This window comes from Schistocerca cancellata, chromosome 2, assembly GCF_023864275.1.
Source record: "Schistocerca cancellata isolate TAMUIC-IGC-003103 chromosome 2, iqSchCanc2.1, whole genome shotgun sequence".
NCBI lineage: Eukaryota > Metazoa > Arthropoda > Insecta > Orthoptera > Acrididae > Schistocerca > Schistocerca cancellata.
In genome coordinates this window covers 367,700,380-367,717,996 of record NC_064627.1, presented here as the reverse complement: position 1 = coordinate 367,717,996, position 17,617 = coordinate 367,700,380, and the positions used below count along the sequence as shown (strand labels likewise).

Here is a 17,617-nt window from a genome sequence, read left to right as displayed (position 1 = left end):
GTCAAAAATGAGATCGACAGGAAGTGCAAAATGGATAAGCAGGGATGGCTAGAGGACAAATGTGAGGATGTAGAGGCTTATCTCACGAGGGGTAAGATAGATACTGCCTACAGGAAAATTAAAGAGACCTTTGGAGAAAAGAGAGCCACTTGTATGAATATGAAGAGCTCAGATGGAAACCCAGTTCTAAGCAAAGAAGGGAAAGCAGGAAGGTGGAAGGAGTATATAGAGGGTCTATACAAGGGCGATGGCTTGAGGACAATATTATTGAAGAGTCTGACAGAGCACTGAAAGACCTGAGTCGAAACAAGGCCCCGGGAGTAGACAACATTCCATTGGAACTACTGACGGCCTTGGGAGAGCCAGTCCTGACAAAACTCTACCATCTGGTGAGCAAGATGTATGAGACAGGTGAAATGCCCTCAGACTTCAAGAAGAATATAATAATTCCAATCACAAAGAAAGCAGGTGTTGAAAGATGTGAAAATTACCGAACCATCAGTTTAATAAGTCACAGCTGCAAAAGAGTAACGCGAATTCTTTACAGACGAATGGAAAAACTGGTAGAAGCCGACCTCGGCGAAGATCAGTTTGGATTCCGCAGAAATGTTGGAACACGTGAGGCATTATGACCCTACGACTTATATTAGAAAATAGATTAAGGAAAGGCAAACCTACATTTCTAGCATTTGTAGATTTAGAGAAAACTTTTGACAATGTTGACTGGAATACTATCTTTCAAATTCTTAAGGTGGCAGGGGTAAAATACAGGGAGAAAAAGGCTATTTACAATTTGTACAGAAACCAGATGGCAGTTATAAGAGTCGAGGGGCATGAAAGGGAAGCAGTGGTTGGGAAGGGAGTGAGACAGGGTTGTAGCCTGTCCCCGATGTTATTCAATCTGTATATTGAGCAAGCAGTAAAGGAAACGAAAAAAAAATTCGGAGTAGGTATTAAAGTCCATGGAGAAGAAATAAAAACGTTGAGGTTCGCCGATGACATTGTCATTCTGTCAGAGACAGCAAAGGACTTGGAAGAGCAGTTGAACGGAATGAACAGTGTCTTGAAAGGAGGATATAAGATGAACATCAACAAAAGCAAAACGAGGATAATGGAATGTAGTCGAATTAAGTCGGGTGATGCTGAGGGAATTAGATTAGGAAATGAGACACTTAAAATTGTAAAGGAGTTTTGCTATTTGGGGAGAAAACTAGCTGATGATGGTCGAAGTAGAGAGGATATAAAATGTAGACTGGCAATGGCAAGGAAAGCGTTTCTGAAGAAGAGAAATTTGTTGACATCGAGTATAGATTTAAGTGTCAGGAAGTCATTTCTGAAAGTATTTGTATGGAGTGTAGCCATGTATGGAAGTGAAACGTGGACGATAAATAGTTTAGACAAGAAGAGAATAGAAGCTTTCGAAATGTGGTGCTACAGAAGAATGCTGAAGATTAGATGGGTAGATCACATAACTAATGAGGAGGTATTGAATAGAATTGGGGAGAAGAGGAGTTTGTGGCACAACTTGACAAGCAGAAGGGACCGGTTGATAGGAGATGTTCTGAGGCATCAAGGGATCACAAATTTAGCATTGGAGGGCAGAGTGGAGGGTAAAAATCGTAGAGGGAGACCAGGAGATGAATACACTAAGCAGATTCAGAAGGATGTAGGTTGCAGTAAGTACTGGGGGATGAAGAAGCTTGCACAGGATAGAGTAGCATGGAGAGCTGCATCAAACTCAGTCTCAGGACTGAAGACAACAACAACAACAACGTTCTTGTGGTGATATTTTCATAGACACATTCATCCCCTAACACAGACTTCTTTATATCTAACTGAGAAGCGAAATAGAAATTTTCATAGATTTACTTTTCTAAATTTGCGTCTACTATTTCACCCTCTTTCGGGCTAAATTTCCGAAAACAGTGAAACACGTATTTTTTTATTTCCAAGAGAGATAACAAATACAAATTCTCATAAAAATTGCTTTCGTAATGAAATATTTCCATAAAAGTGCTCGTGTGCTATTTCTCCGCCATAGATGTTGAATTTCCAAAAACACCGAAACAGCTATCTTTTATCTGTAACTGAAAAGTCAAATACCAATTTTCACAGACGTTGCTTTAAAGATACTTAAGTAAATCTTTAATAATTATTTATTTCCAAAAAAACTCTCACTTACAGTTTCACCCTCACAGGGCCTAAATTTCCGGAAATGCTGTAACATGTATATCTGACCGAGAAACCAAGTACCAATTTTCGTAGTTCTATCTTCAAAATTGCCCTAACAGCGTCATATTTAAAAAAAACTTTCGTCCCCTATTTAGAATTTCGAAAATTCACTTGTTACACAGCGGCTACGGTTCAATATCAACACCCTCTCCAAATTTCAACTTTCTGTCCTTAGCTGTTTGGACTGGGTGATGATCAGTCAGTCAGTCAGTTAATTACCTCTCATGTATACTGGTCAAGGTTCGCTGCTCTCCGTAGTTGCGGTGGCTGTTTACTTTACTGTTTTTTTCTGGCGGATACCGCTTTCTACGTAGCTGACCAGCTTGTAGCTCCCATGACTGTCAAAAATTTCACTCCTAATGCCATTTAAATATGGAAGAGATAACAATACATATATTATATACTCATCATTACCATAATCAAAAATTATATATAGAAAACCTTCCTCGTGAATCAGTGTATCTATTAATGAAAACCGTGTCAAAATTCCTGCGACAGTTACTGAGATTAGCTTTAGGCACAAAAAACGTGGCAGGGGTATTTAATTTATAATATGACTAGACAGGGAGTGTATTCTACTGCGTTCGATGTTATGTACTATGAATTGTCAATCGACTAAACGTAATTATCGAGCGAACACCCAAACGAAAACCTCGAAAAACTTTTCGGCGACTTTACTGGGTCAATAGACTGATGCCCACTTCTTTCATTGTCGAGACCATTTGTCGCACTTTTAAACATGAAACACCCTTGATACACAACGCCTCAACTCAGCACATTAGATCTGTTTAAAGCACAAATTCTGAGAAGAAAACAAACAGCTTTGAGTTTTTTTAAGCCAGTAAAAACCGTGTTGCTGAACCGACTGCAAGTCTGGTGGGATTTTCAGTTGCTACACACTTTTGGACAGCTACTGTAGGCGAAGCAATGTGTTTTACTCTCTGCCCATATTAGCGAATTTATCAGTTTAAAACGCTGTCATAATTTACTCGCTAACAGCAATAACGTTATGTTATTTTTAAGGCAAATATTGCAGTTAGGATTTGTATATGTACATTGTCTACTCACATTAATGTGACCAACTGTCAAAAGCCTGACGCACCAACTTCTTGGGCGAGGACCGCCGCTAGTCGTGCAGTAAGAGAGTCAGTGACTTCGTGAAAGGTATCAACAGGGATGTGAAGCCATGCTGACACCAGTTGAGGATCCATGGCGCGAAAAACCCGATCGAGTTGGTCCCACAGATTCTCGACTAGGTTTATATCCGGAGAGCGTAGTGGCCAGGGGAATACGGAAAACTCGCCCTGGTAATCTTCGAACCACACACGTATACTGCGAGCTGTGTGACAATTTGCATTGCCATGCTGGCAGATGCCATCGTATCGAGGAAAACAGATTGCAAGTAGGGGTGGACATGGTCCCCAAAGATAGATGTATACTTGTGTTGATCCACTGTGCATTCGCGAATGACGAGATCACCCATGGAAAGCTACGATTGCATTCCCAAGACAATAACGCTATCTCTGGCCTGGACTCTTCCGACAGTTGCTCCAGGGTGTTTGCTTTCAAACGTTTCATGCCGTACACGCGAACGGCCATCTATCCTTTGGAGCGTAAACCGTGATTCATCTGAAAAGGCTACCTTTTGCCTCGGTGGATGTCCAGTTGCGGTATTGGTGTTCAAATTCCAGCTGTTGCCGCCGGTGAACGGCAGTCAGCATAGGTGCATGACCCACGCGCCTTTGTGCAGCATCGTTCGCTGAGACACTCTTGGTAGCCACTTGGTTCATCTGTGCGGTGAGTTGCTCAACAGTTGCACGTTTATTCGCCCTTACGTGTCTACGAGGCCATCGTTTACCTTTGTCATCTATGGACCCTTGTGCTCCACAGCAGCCTCGGCGCTGGTTTCGGATAGTACCATTTTTCCATCCACGATATACTTAAACCACGGCCTGTCAAGAACAGTTTACGAACTTACCCGTTTCGGAAATGCTTCCTCCATAGGCCTAAAAGCCAATGATCGCGGCATTTCGGACGTCAGGTAAACCGCTCCGTTTCCGAATTTCGAAAATGACTGCACCGTTTTCCGCTCGTCCCCCCCCCCCCCCCCGACCCTCTTTCTCACCTTTTAACTTTCCCCTCATTGGAGAAATGTTTTGAGCAGTTTGTAGCGTGTTGCCTTTTACTCCACAGTGTGTGTTGTGAGTGTGTGATTGTCTTTGACTGTTTTGGCTGTCTGTGTGTTGTGTTGGTGTTCTGGTGGTGTCTAGTACTTGCCTGAGGTTGGCGAGATGTTGGGTGTTTTAAGGATTAAGGATTGTTGTTAGGATTTGGGAATTTTTGAGATTTCTCTCTTCGTCTTAGTCGTCGAAGATCGTCATGGGGCGTTTGTGCTTGTCGTGGGACATGTCATACCGACCTAGGGATTGGATAAGTTTATTTCCAGATCTGGAAGAGCTCTCGTAGGAAGCCCTTGCGAGATCCTGGAATCTTTCTTTGAGGAGTGGGATTTCGGCACCGGCGTGCAGATCGTCAGTGGGGAACCCATGGGTAGGTGCAGTGCCCTCCCGATGGCGCGGTTCTGCAGCCTCTGGAGTTTGTCCAGGTGCTGCTTTTGCGCGTATCCCCAGACAGGGCACGCATACTCCATTACTGGCCGTATGAGGGCCTGATAGACATTTAGTCCTACAGAGCAGGGAAGGGAGCTGGTTGTGTTGAGGACTGGGTATAGAATGGACATTCTGGCACAGACCTTCCTGTGGATCTCGTCTATATGGGGTTTCCACATTAGTCTCGAGTCCAAGGTTACGCCGAGATACTTGGCGGATCTGCGGATCTGTGCCAGGGTAGTCGGGATCCATGTAGGTGCTGGTGAAGGGGGGGGGGGGGCGTTGAGGGGGTCTGCGTCTCCCGAGTCTCCGGGTGATCAACATAGCCTGTGTCTTTTCAGGACTGATGGTGATGTGCGAGCGATGGGCCCAGGTTCCTGTGTATCTAAAACCCTTTGTAACCTACGAATGACCAGATCCTTATTCGCATTACGATTGTAAAACGCGGTATCGTCAGCGTACTGTGCAGTGTGGACCGGGGGGGAGGCGTTGGAGTGTCCGCAGTGTACAGACTGTACAAAACGGGCCCCAGGACCGATCCCTGTGGCACCCCAGCAAGAATACGCCTTTTGGTGGAGGTGACTGTTTCTACCTTGACAGAGAAGGTTCTATTCGTGAGATAGCTTTGAATTAACCTGACTATGCTCCCGGGGAACCCCTGTGTGTTTAACTTGTATAGTAGCCCTTTATACCATACTGAGTGGAAGGCTTTGGCTACATCAAGTAGCACTATCCCGCAGTAGCCTCTGTGTTTGAAGCCCTCTGTGGCTGTTTCCACTAGTCTCATGATCTGTTATGGGGCGGAGTTCTTCTGTCGGAATCCGAATTGGAAATCCGGCAAAAGTCGCTCGTTGGTGGTGTGGTCTCGTATGGGAATAAGCAGGAGGAATTCATAGATATTGCTGAGAGTTGGCAAGAGGCTAATCGGGCTGTAGTGCTGCGGGAATAAAGGGTCTTTCCCGGGTTTGTGTATCGCGACCACTTCCGCGTGTTTCCAGTATGCTGGGAACTCGCGGGTACGAGTGATCTCGTTGAAGACGTTCGCGAGGTGTTCGATAGTTCCTACCCGGCATGCTTTATATACCCCCCCCCCCCCCCTCTCCTGGCGGTTGCACCTGCCGTCTGTGAGAGCTTATTGCACGTTGGCGTCGAACATAGGCCGTCGTTACATTAATGTGAATGGAGCGTGTATTTTGACGCAATGTAATTCAACTCCCATAGTTCACATACGGAGCTTAGTTCCCAGATAGTGATCACATTTTGTCAGAAAGGAAGGAGTGGAATAAGGGGAAGAGGCAAAACATTTTGTTGACTTTTTTTTAAGGAAAAAAAGAATGTGAAATGTGAATAGCAGCAGAACTGAGTGTCAGGTGTGTTTGTGCGCATGCGCAGAGGCGGGCGAGGCGCCGCTCGTCGTGGAGCTGGCGGAGATGTACGCGCGGGACAACGCGCGCTCGCACCACACGGACCAGTACGAGCTGGTGCAGTTCGGCACGCCCGTGCTGCGCCGCGGACTGCCCTTCTTCGTCGCGCTGCGCTTCACCAGGCCCTTCGACGACGCCGCGGACGTGCTGCGCCTGCAGTTCAACTTCGGTGAGTACGTCGCACGACCCGGGAGCCGGTCAGGACACTGGAGCTCACCTAATACAGTATATGATTTTCTTCTCTCTCTTACACAGTAGTGAAAATAAATCTTGCATATTGCCGAAACTTCAATACCGAACATTGTGACCCATAAATACTTTGTGATATCAATGGTTTGGTTTATTTGTAATGTAATGATAGCAGAAATAGTCCATGTTTCCACAGTGAGGGGGCAGTATGTTCAGTCTACGGCAACTGTGTCCCCTGTAAACGTTGGGGTACTTGTGTCATTGCAAGAGCTGAGATGCTTCAGGATTGTACGGGTAACAAAAACGTACAATCAGAGACTCTGTAAAGCAGGGAATGAGACAGGTGCACTTCGCATCGAATGTCGCTGTGAGTCAAACTGATGTCTGTAGAACCCGAAATAAGTTTCTAGCGCAGAATTAGTTGAGAATCATCAAAGAAGTGACGCAGAAGAAAAACAACAGGGGTGAAGGACTGATATCTGCGTATAACAGCAAGCAGAAATCCTCAACACAATGATACACACTTACTGCAGTAGATCCAGTTACAGGTGTGCATGTGTCAACACAAACGGAACGAAACAGGCTCTATGAGCAGCGACTACGAGCCAGAAGACCTCTCAAGGCTCCTCCTCTACACCTTGTCGGAGAGGAGCACGTGTGGCATGGGCACGAAACGACTCTTTATGAACTAGGCAGAAGTGGGACACAACCCGCTTTTACCATAAGACCAATGTCAGTCTCCACCCTGATAATACTAATATTCGTATGTGGAGGCAACGAGGACAACGTTTACACCCTAACTGCGTCGTAGACCGCCACCCTTATCAAGGAAGTTCAGTCATATTTTGGGGTGAAATCATGTACTCGTATGTCCGCAGGACACCACCTGTGCCTATACATCTGAGAATTGCTGGCGCGAAGTATCAGGATGACATCCTTGCACGCATCGTCGTTTCGTTGGTGAACATATTAGACCGGGATTCACTCTCATGGACGATAAAGCACGCCTCCATTGTCACATCTTGTGAACACCTTCCCAGAAGAGGTACAATCAGTTGAATTGAATGGCTTCCATATTCTCTAAATCTCACTGTGCTGGTAATGCATGGACAATGCTAAAACGAGAAGTTTGCAGGCGTCGTCTCCCTCATCACAGGCCGCTGTGGAGGAACGAGACAATATCCTACAGGAATACCTGGAAAAGTGGTAAAGAGTGTGCCTAACCGCATTCAAAAGTGTCTCCAATTACGAGGAGGGCCATTTGGTTCATAAAAAATGTGTTATGCAAGATGACAGTGGGAAGAAACTATAGTGTTTGGAGTGGAATCTTTTGTAAGGTTTTGTTCTTGCTTTTTTTAAATGGAATTATGTTTATTTTCTTTATTTTTGTTTCCTTGTGACTATACCTGACAGAAAAAAATGAGTTTTGTTTCCTATTATGTCCAGTATTGACAATAAAGCAATTTGCAACATTTATTTTGACCACTGTAATGACCATATTCTGAGATCAAGGCGAAGAGATACATTGAGAAATAATATGAAAGAATACCTAACACAGTACTGAATGTGAAGAGCATTGTAGCACACACTATCTGATCAAAAGTATCCGGGCACCTGTTAGTGCACATTACTACACTTCAACTCTGTTGGGGATACATTCAATTAGGTGTCTGACTGTCTGTGGAGGAGCGGCAGCCCAATCTTATTCAACCAGCGAACGTTGTCACGTAGGATGCTGGAGTCTGGAGCGAAGTCGGTCTTGAAACTCATCCCAAAGGTGTACAATGGGAACTCTGGGCGGCCACATTATTTAAGGAAGACGGTATATCTGGGGAGATGATTAGCGAAATGGGCAGAAAAGTGTAGATGTGTTGCCGTCAAGAATATGGGAAACTTCATCCTCTTGCACAAGAAAGCGTCAATTAGGAACTGCTGCAACTACCGAAGTGTTGCCCTCATATCATAAGCAAGCAAAATTTTGATCCACACCTCAGACGAGCGTTTTAAGCCTCATATATCAACAGAGCAAGCAGATTTTGTTGAAGGAAAAGAAATTAGTGAAGAGATTCTCAACATAGGACAACTAATTGTGAAATCGCGAGAGGTCTGTGTTCCGGTTTTCATCTGATTGCCTGACTATAGGAAAGCCTTTGAATGTGTTTCCTGGAGGAAGTTGTGCCAGGCGTCTGCTGAGTTCGGTGTCCCACCACACCGCTTTTTTTAAATGGAATTATGTTTATTTTCTTTATTTTTGTTTCCTTGTGACTATACCTGACAGAAAAAAATGAGTTTTGTTTCCTATTATGTCCAGTATTGACAATAAAGCAATTTGCAACATTTATTTTGACCACTGTAATGACCATATTCTGAGATCAAGGCGAAGAGATACATTGAGAAATAATATGAAAGAATACCTAACACAGTACTGAATGTGAAGAGCATTGTAGCACACACTATCTGATCAAAAGTATCCGGGCACCTGTTAGTGCACATTACTACACTTCAACTCTGTTGGGGATACATTCAATTAGGTGTCTGACTGTCTGTGGAGGAGCGGCAGCCCAATCTTATTCAACCAGCGAACGTTGTCACGTAGGATGCTGGAGTCTGGAGCGAAGTCGGTCTTGAAACTCATCCCAAAGGTGTACAATGGGAACTCTGGGCGGCCACATTATTTAAGGAAGACGGTATATCTGGGGAGATGATTAGCGAAATGGGCAGAAAAGTGTAGATGTGTTGCCGTCAAGAATATGGGAAACTTCATCCTCTTGCACAAGAAAGCGTCAATTAGGAACTGCTGCAACTACCGAAGTGTTGCCCTCATATCATAAGCAAGCAAAATTTTGATCCACACCTCAGACGAGCGTTTTAAGCCTCATATATCAACAGAGCAAGCAGATTTTGTTGAAGGAAAAGAAATTAGTGAAGAGATTCTCAACATAGGACAACTAATTGTGAAATCGCGAGAGGTCTGTGTTCCGGTTTTCATCTGATTGCCTGACTATAGGAAAGCCTTTGAATGTGTTTCCTGGAGGAAGTTGTGCCAGGCGTCTGCTGAGTTCGGTGTCCCACCACACCTGATAGCACTGATCAGAAATCTATATAGTAATCACCTCACAGTTGTGTTCAACTGCTGATTTTCTTCAATGTATCAAAAGGTGTCAGCCAGGGTTGTTTCCTATACCCCAACTGTGCAACATCCATTTCATCAGGGAAACTCTTGACGGTTGGACTAAAGACATCTCGATTGGTGGAAGAACATAAACAACCTCTGACTGACAGATAGACTGAAAGATTCTGTGAAGGGTACTGGAAGAACCCAAAGAGCAAGATGAAAACAAAAGGCCGACCCAAGCAGGTAGTCTACATGTGTATGAAAGGGAAGAATAACTAACCAGCTCTTCCTGTGCGGAAAGGACTGAGAGACCAATTCATGGAGGTTAAGGAAAATGGCCAAAGATTTTCATATAACTTGAAATAACATATGTCAAAGGCCAAAAGTATTTCAGAAACATTTCGCAGGATCAACCCGCAAAAAGATAAGCAACCTCAGAATTTAAATGAGAGCCTAATTACACCACCGGAGAGCGTGGCTTTTAGGGTGAGTGTCAGGGTTCGTTCGAAGCGAAAAAATTGAATGTCGTATTCCCTGAATAGATAATTTAGAACAAAAGCAAGAAATGAACGCCAGGCTCTGCGAGTGGGAGCTGGTTAAATTTACTTTGGGAAATGATGTGAAGAATGTGGGGTGTAAGATCGGGCGATATGTTGAAGTAGGCGCTCTTATTACCGAACTACTCGCTATCACTAAGCAAGTCGTATATACTCAACGAAATTGATACTGTGGTACACAGTGACACCAGCGGGTTGGTGCCTAATAGTGTAGTTATATTTTGTTCATGGATTTCTCGACCTACAAGAAGTGCTCGACAATTTAAAATTGTGCAAGATGTTCGAAATTCTCAGGAAGACAAGCGTACTCCATAGGCAGAGACAAGTAATATGCAGTATGTAAAAGATCCAAGAAGGAAAATAAGAATGGGAAAACCGGAAAAAGAGAATCAAACCGTTTGAGATGTGATATTGTGGAAGGATGTTAAAACTAGTGATTAATAAAATAAGAAGTTAGAAGGTTCCCCGCTGAATCGCCAAGGAGAGAACATGTGGAAAACATTGACAAGAAGAAGGGGGAGAGGAATTCGTAGAAGGCCACGTCAAATGAGTAAATAAAAAAAATACTTAGAGTAGACGGTGCATTGTTTACAAAACGTTCTGAAGTAAGATCACTACACAGGGTGGTCAGAAACAGCCTGCAAAGTTGTAAGGTTGTCGTGTGGCTGTGGCCTCCCGTCGGGTAGACCGTTCGCTTGGTGCAAGTATTTCGATTTGACGCCACTTGGGCGACTTGCACATCGATGGGGATGAAATGGTGATGATTAGGACAACATAACACCCAGTCCCTGAGTGGAGAAAACATCCGACCCAGCCGTGAATCGAACCCGAGCCCTTAGGGTTGGCATTGTGTCGCGTTGATCGCGCCTCTACCAGGGGCGGACGCGGTAGGTTGTGCTAATAAATAATTGTTAAGGAAAAAAAATCGATACGTTGTGCTGTTTCCGAGTTACTTGGCATTGAAGTCAGCCAACCAGGCCGTTGCGCTCGTGGATTCAAGCGACGGTGTCGCCAAACGTGTACTTCGTTTGGTTTCCTAAGACCGAACAAAAGAGCGGTACAAAAACTGGACGTGGGACGATAGTAAGGATCGAACCCGAGCCAGAGGCTGAGTAGTCTCGTGCGCTATCATCTACGCTATGAGAACAACTGACACTAATTTTAAGTGGTGGGCGCCTGTATTTGCGCGCGCAACGGCCTGATTGGCAAACTCCAGTATTAATTAACTCGGAAAAGGTGCAATGTTTCGATGTTTTTTCTTGACAGTTATTTCTCAGCACTACCTATCGCGAAACATTCTGACAAGATTTTCAGACTGTTTCTGACCACGCTGTGTAACTGGGATGGCTGTTGTTGCAAATAAAAATCGAAACGTATGTTAAGCGTACTTGGTAATCTGCTCGTTTCTGATGAAGGTGATACATTTAAGAACCATCTGCGCCATATTTATGTAATTATAATGTCCTGTGTGAGCTTAAATGTTAACGTGACACAGCTCGTACTTTGAAGTGCTCCAGTTGTGCTGGAAGTGAGCAGCTTAAAATGTAAGGTTAACATAGCTTCAGATTTTGTTACACATTGAGGCCTATATCCGTTGTATTACGTGCTTACTTCAAAATGTATCCTGTTACTGTGTTAAGCGAACGTGAAATTCAAGCCACGGATAGGAATGTTACAGTTTGAGAATTAAGTTCATATTCGAAGGGAAAAAAAATCAGTGTTGTTTTTTAAATAGGTATTTTCAGATTCAGTATTCGTCCCATATAAATTGTTATGAACAGTCTCGGGAACAAGTGGCCGAAAATAACAACTAGAGTTTGCCAGCCATCTGATGTGTGTAATATCGCAGGTTACGGTAGGTTGTGTTTAGCGGAGAGTTTGACGTGCTAATACTTGTATGTGGAGCAGGTCCGCAGCCATCCGTGACGAAAGGCACGTGCGTGATCCTGCCAGTGACGCAGCAGCAGTCACTGAACGACGACAAGCGCCTCTGGGACGTCAAGGTGCACCACCAGGACGGGACCACGCTCACTCTGCAGGTGCGTACCCCAAACAGGGCAGTTGCCCTCACCAGCGATTTGCTACATACGAACACTAACAAGTTCGTGGCTACAGTATCGTAACAGACGTAGGGTTGATGCATAGAATCAAAGCAACGCAGTGTGTTCCTATGAGTATGTGGGCTACAATGTTTTGTTATTGAGTTACATGATACAATGTCACAGAAGATTCTCCGTGGGTCCTTTCTGAGCAGCAATGGATGCACAGCAACGCCTCCACGAAGCCGCTGGTAATACTAGTTGGTTATAATTAAAGTGCAGCTACTGAGGGGGTCAAATGTGGGATTTAATTATCGTATGACAGCGAAACTTGGTAGATATGCTAATGCGTGAATACGGAGCCGATTTACGCTGGAAAAATTAGGTCCAATTTTGGACACCGGGTGCTCATCTGGCGCTGTACACTGTTTGTATGACGGTAGGTTATCCACTCTGTCATTTGAGAAGCCATGTCGTGAGTGAACAGTATGGCTATCGAGAAGAGAGGCGATGCGCTGTTAGTGAAATTGTTCTACGTGAACGGCATCAATTATGGTGCTACGTTGAGAGAGTATCGCCGACTGAAAGGTCTGAGGAGAGGCAAAATGTCAATAAATAGTTTACAGAAGAGGGTAGAAAAAATATGAAAATATAGGTGAGCTGGGTGTGGCATCTGGGAGAGGAAGACGTCCTATCCAGATGGATGTTGTTGACGAGGTTGCTGTGTCTCAGATAGTGCTAGTGTCATGCAGTGTCACGAGAATTGCCCATCTCATGGTCAACAGTAAGGAAAGTTTTGCCGTCCATATCATACACTGGTTCCCGTACAAGATCCAGACGGTGCAGCGACTGAAACCTCATGATTTGCAGCAGCACTCTTTAGGTTGGGCGCGAATCAAAGTTAATGACATGTGACCGGGCTGTATTCTGTGGAGTGATGAGGCGTATTTCACACTACGGGAGGCAGTGAATACACAGAATTACCGAATTGGGGGTACTGTTAAATCTGGTGTTGTGCACGAATACCCGTTACATCTGCCATACGTGTCTGTGTGGTGTAGATTCACAAGCACCTTTGCTGTCGGTTCAGTCTTCTTTGAAGAAAATTCACCCAGAGGGCCTGTCAGGTGTTCCGTAACGTCTGCAAGTTATTGAGACCTTCTTGTACAGCATAATTCCCGCTTTCGAAGGGCGCAACTGTGTGGAAACCGCTATTTTCATGCAGGACGGTTAATAATGCCTCTCTCACTTGATTGATCATTTCCGCCCAGATCATCACAGAACCATTACATATGGAAAAATTTCTATACGTCTTTCTTGCATTCGTAGCACCAGATTTGCACCTGGTGGCCAAAATTGGAATTAAGTTTTTCCAGAGTAAATTGATCACGCATTAGAATATCTACCAAGTTTCGCTGCCATACGATAGTTACAGCCCACACTGGACCTCCATGAGTGGCTGCACTTTAATTATAACCGCCTGGTACACGGACGCTTTCGAACAGTTGCATGGGTAGTAATACTCTGTTCCAGGTCATGTGTGTCGTTACCCAAACTTATTGTTTTTGCATTCCCAAACCGAAAGATCAGTGGCATAAGGTTGGGGACTAATCAGGCCAGTCCACTAGATATAAATGTCAGAACCTCTGTAATGGTAAGTTGTGAAAAAAGATATGGAACTATGAATTTGTTACAATAAATACCTTAAGCGATATGTAACACCCGTTTTTCGATTATTACTTTCAGTTTTTCTTCTTTCAATCTTATTCTTTTTATAAACAAATAAAATATGCGTTACATTTTTTCGTCTTCTCATCAGAAAAATAAAACAGACACTCTGCACAAAAAGATAAAAAAAATACAAAATTACCGCTCGAATTTTGCAGTAATAAAAGAAATGACAGCCAATAATATTTTTTGCGCTTTATGTTGCACTGACTCATATTGTGGAATCTGTTTTAATTAATTACGTTACAATGACACTGTATAGAAGACTGTCACATGCAGAAATTCTTAGATACAGAAAAGGATTTGAGAACCTGCATAAATTGGAGGAGATTAATCAGAATGCCATGTATAAATTTATCTGCATATGAACATAGCGCCAATATGTATCCACTGACTGACAGTTTACTCAAACGTACTTGCAAATTTATCTGGCACTTTCCTCGTAAAAGCACGGCCATAAAATCGCAGAAATTATGTCTATAATACAAGACTTTATAATTCCGTGTCTAAATATTTTTCAACATACGAAGTACTCACATCAATACGACATTTGAAATTATACGTTTTTGTACATACCTATGAAAAGTAACTGGTCCTCCTTTCAAATACTTCTCTTTACATCCGCAGCAACAACAATATTGCACCATAACTGTTAGTAAAACTCAAACGTGCAGAAACGTACATAAAACAAGGTGAATGCGTCTAATGTTCAAGTTTCGCTATTATCGCAAATTGTAGGCAAGCAGCGTCGTCCCAAAATGAAGTGACTATCCTGGACTGATGATGAGAACATGCGCAGTAGGCTACGTTCACTCCACAGATACATGTACCCCATGCCTGGGACGGAAGAGGAATCATGTAACTGAGGCGACACATGGGTACCTTCCAGGTATTCACCTAATGGGATGAGAGAAACCGCCAAAAAAACCACATCCATGCTGGCCAAAACAACGCTGCACAGCGTTAAACCGATTGGCGGATTCAGTTCGAAGGTGACTCAACACTCCTTCCACTGCTGCCTGGGGCGCGGTTGCCGTTACATCGACTTTAATCTTCGCTAACCGTGTTTCCGACGGGACGAGTTTGTAGGACGGTGTTACTTGTGAAGCACCAGTTGTTTCGCAGTCACTTTGCATCTCCGCCGTATGGGTCTCGCGCACCTGGTGTCAGTGTGATCGCATCTCCCTGTCTGGTACTTCTTGCCAAGGTTCTTGCTTCTTTAGCAGGCGGAAGTGTCGCTCTTACTTGGCACTTGAAGGTTTTCTGGCACCTGCGCTCTAGTAACTGTCAACGACATTTCTTTAGGTTTTAGTAACTTTGTTTGAAAATGTTAAATGTATCACTGAGAGGTAGGTCATTTTTGGTAGTTGAAAGATTTTATTTCTGATAATTTCAGTAGTTCTGTGTGCATATTTGAGGACAATTCGTGACGCGCATGATGTGACAATACTGGTATTCACTCTGTGAGTTGTGAAGTTTTTTCCGCCATTAGTAAGCCGTTACTATCAGTACTAACCACACTATGATAGTATTTAGAAGACTGACTGTTAACAAACCGACAATGTGATTGTTTGAATTCGGTTGAGCTGCACCACAGTTTAGCTTATATGCCGTCAAGAAAACTCACTCTCTATACATTCAAAGAATTATCTTGAAAAATTCAAGCTGTACAAACGCTTATTGAAGTCATAATTTACCAGGGTCAGAAAGGTATCTTCGTTCCGTATATGTTCAAACAGCCTGAGGACTACATGACTGTAGAATCATAGTAGAGCGGACAATAACAAACACAACTAGTCACATTTTTTAAGTCATCAATTTTATCAGGTCGTCTTCGAAGTAGATATATAAAACGAAGTGCTCGGAAAAGGGTGTAATAGAGGGATGTAGTCTTTCCCTCCTACTGCTCAATCCGTATATCGAAGAAGCAATGACGGAAATAAAAGAAAGGTTCAAGAGTGGAATTAAAATTGAAGGTGAAAGGATATCAATGATAAGATTCGCTCATGACATTGCTGTTCTCATTGGAACTGAAGAAGAATTACAGGATCTGGTGAATGGAATGTACCGTCTAATGAGTACACAATGTGGACTGAGGCTAAATGGAAGAAAGACGAAAGAAGTGGGAAGTAGGAGAAATGAGGACAGCGAGAAACTTAACATCAGGACTGGTTATTACGGGGTAGATGAAGTTAAGGAATTCTGTTGCTTAGGAAGCAAAATAACCAGTGACGGACGGGGTAAGTAGGACATCAAAAGCAATGAGCACTGGCAAAAGGGCATTCCTGGCCAAGAGAAGTCTAGTATCAAACATAGGCCTTAACCTGAGGAAGAAATTTCTGAGAATGTACGTTTGGAGCACAGCATTGTACGGTAGTGAAATATGGAATGTGGGAAAAACAGAAAAGAAGAGATTCGAAGCATTTAGATGTGGTGTTACAGAAGAATGTCGAAAATTAGGTTGACTGATAGGCTAAGGAATGAGGAGGTTCTCCGGAGAATCGGCGAAGAAAGGAATGACAAGCAGAAGAGACAGGATGGTAGGTCATCTGTTAAGACATCATGGAATATCTACCATGGTACTAGAGGGAGCTGTAAAGAGTCGAAACCGTAGAGGAAAACAGAGATCGTGGCGGGCCCCATCAAACTAGTCAGAAGAATGATGACTAAAAAACTATTTTAACTGGTGCATTAGAGGAATCCGATAATGTAGCAAAAAGAGAAAATTTAACGATCGTAGTACGAGGCTGTAATTTTGTAGAATATATCACACATAACTAATAACTAAATAAATGTGAAGTGGGCCGACACTTACATGGACTCAGGAAAGAAAAAGATCAGTGAAAATTTTTCAGTTTACTTTCGAAAGTGAGGTACAGCAAAGAAACACTGACCACAGTTCTCTGTCTACAGCTACGTCAATTAATGTTTCATATGCTTCTCAGAAAGAATGAGGTAACTGAAGGTCGAGCTACTCGCACACTCATCGAATCACGGGAAATTACTGTACGCTACGCTATTTGCGTGTCAATGTCTGTGTAGACGCAGAAATTAAAACTAAATAGTCAACAAAGAGGAATGGAACTACTGAACTGAACATTTTAAATTCATGTATGCTACCATGGCACTCTTTGAGCGAAACTACTCGGTTACCGGCAGAAAGCGAATTCTAAAACATTTTGTAAGGAAGGAACACTTCAAAACCTCGCAAGTTCCGTGGGGCTAGTACAGAATTATGTACAAATGCCTTGCAAGGCACAGTTGGGACGTATATAGACAGTTAACGAAACTTCATACGAGCTCAAAATTTTCTTATTGGACTGAATTTTGAAGGAAGCCAGCATAGCAAATCACTGTTAAATGACTGCTTTAGTTCACCATTGACACCTCTAATTGGAAAGTAGGAATCTCTAGGTGGATATTTGCTATTTCATTTAATTTTAAGAGACGATGGCTTGGCAATGCCTCCTAATAAACAGTTAATTATAGTTAGTGTAAAATTGCAGTAGGGCACGGCCCTGGCATAGTAGCAGAATGGATACCTCTGAGCTCTTTGGGTAATGTATCACTACCATAGGATACCAGAAGTCAATGAAATCGTAAAAATTCACATTGTAGACTCTTATTTGGTGTTACTATACATAAAATAACTAAGCATACTTTTGTAGATACGGAACTGCATGTTAGCATGTGGGGCAAAAAAAAAATAATAAAAATAAATTAA

At 43.2% G+C, this 17,617-nt stretch overlaps 1 protein-coding gene across 3 annotated transcripts in view; it reads left to right on the top strand.

The window, feature by feature from the left end:
• The window catches only part of LOC126161757 (hemocyte protein-glutamine gamma-glutamyltransferase-like), a 174,488-nt gene that overhangs the window by 66,636 nt on the left and 90,235 nt on the right, over window positions 1–17,617 (top strand). For all 3 annotated transcript variants that reach the window (XM_049917809.1, XM_049917808.1, XM_049917810.1), the window contains 2 exons: window positions 6,234–6,434; window positions 12,035–12,165. In XM_049917809.1, the coding sequence (XP_049773766.1) occupies window positions 6,234–6,434; window positions 12,035–12,165 (332 nt within the window). The remainder of the gene's footprint in view (window positions 1–6,233; window positions 6,435–12,034; window positions 12,166–17,617) is intronic.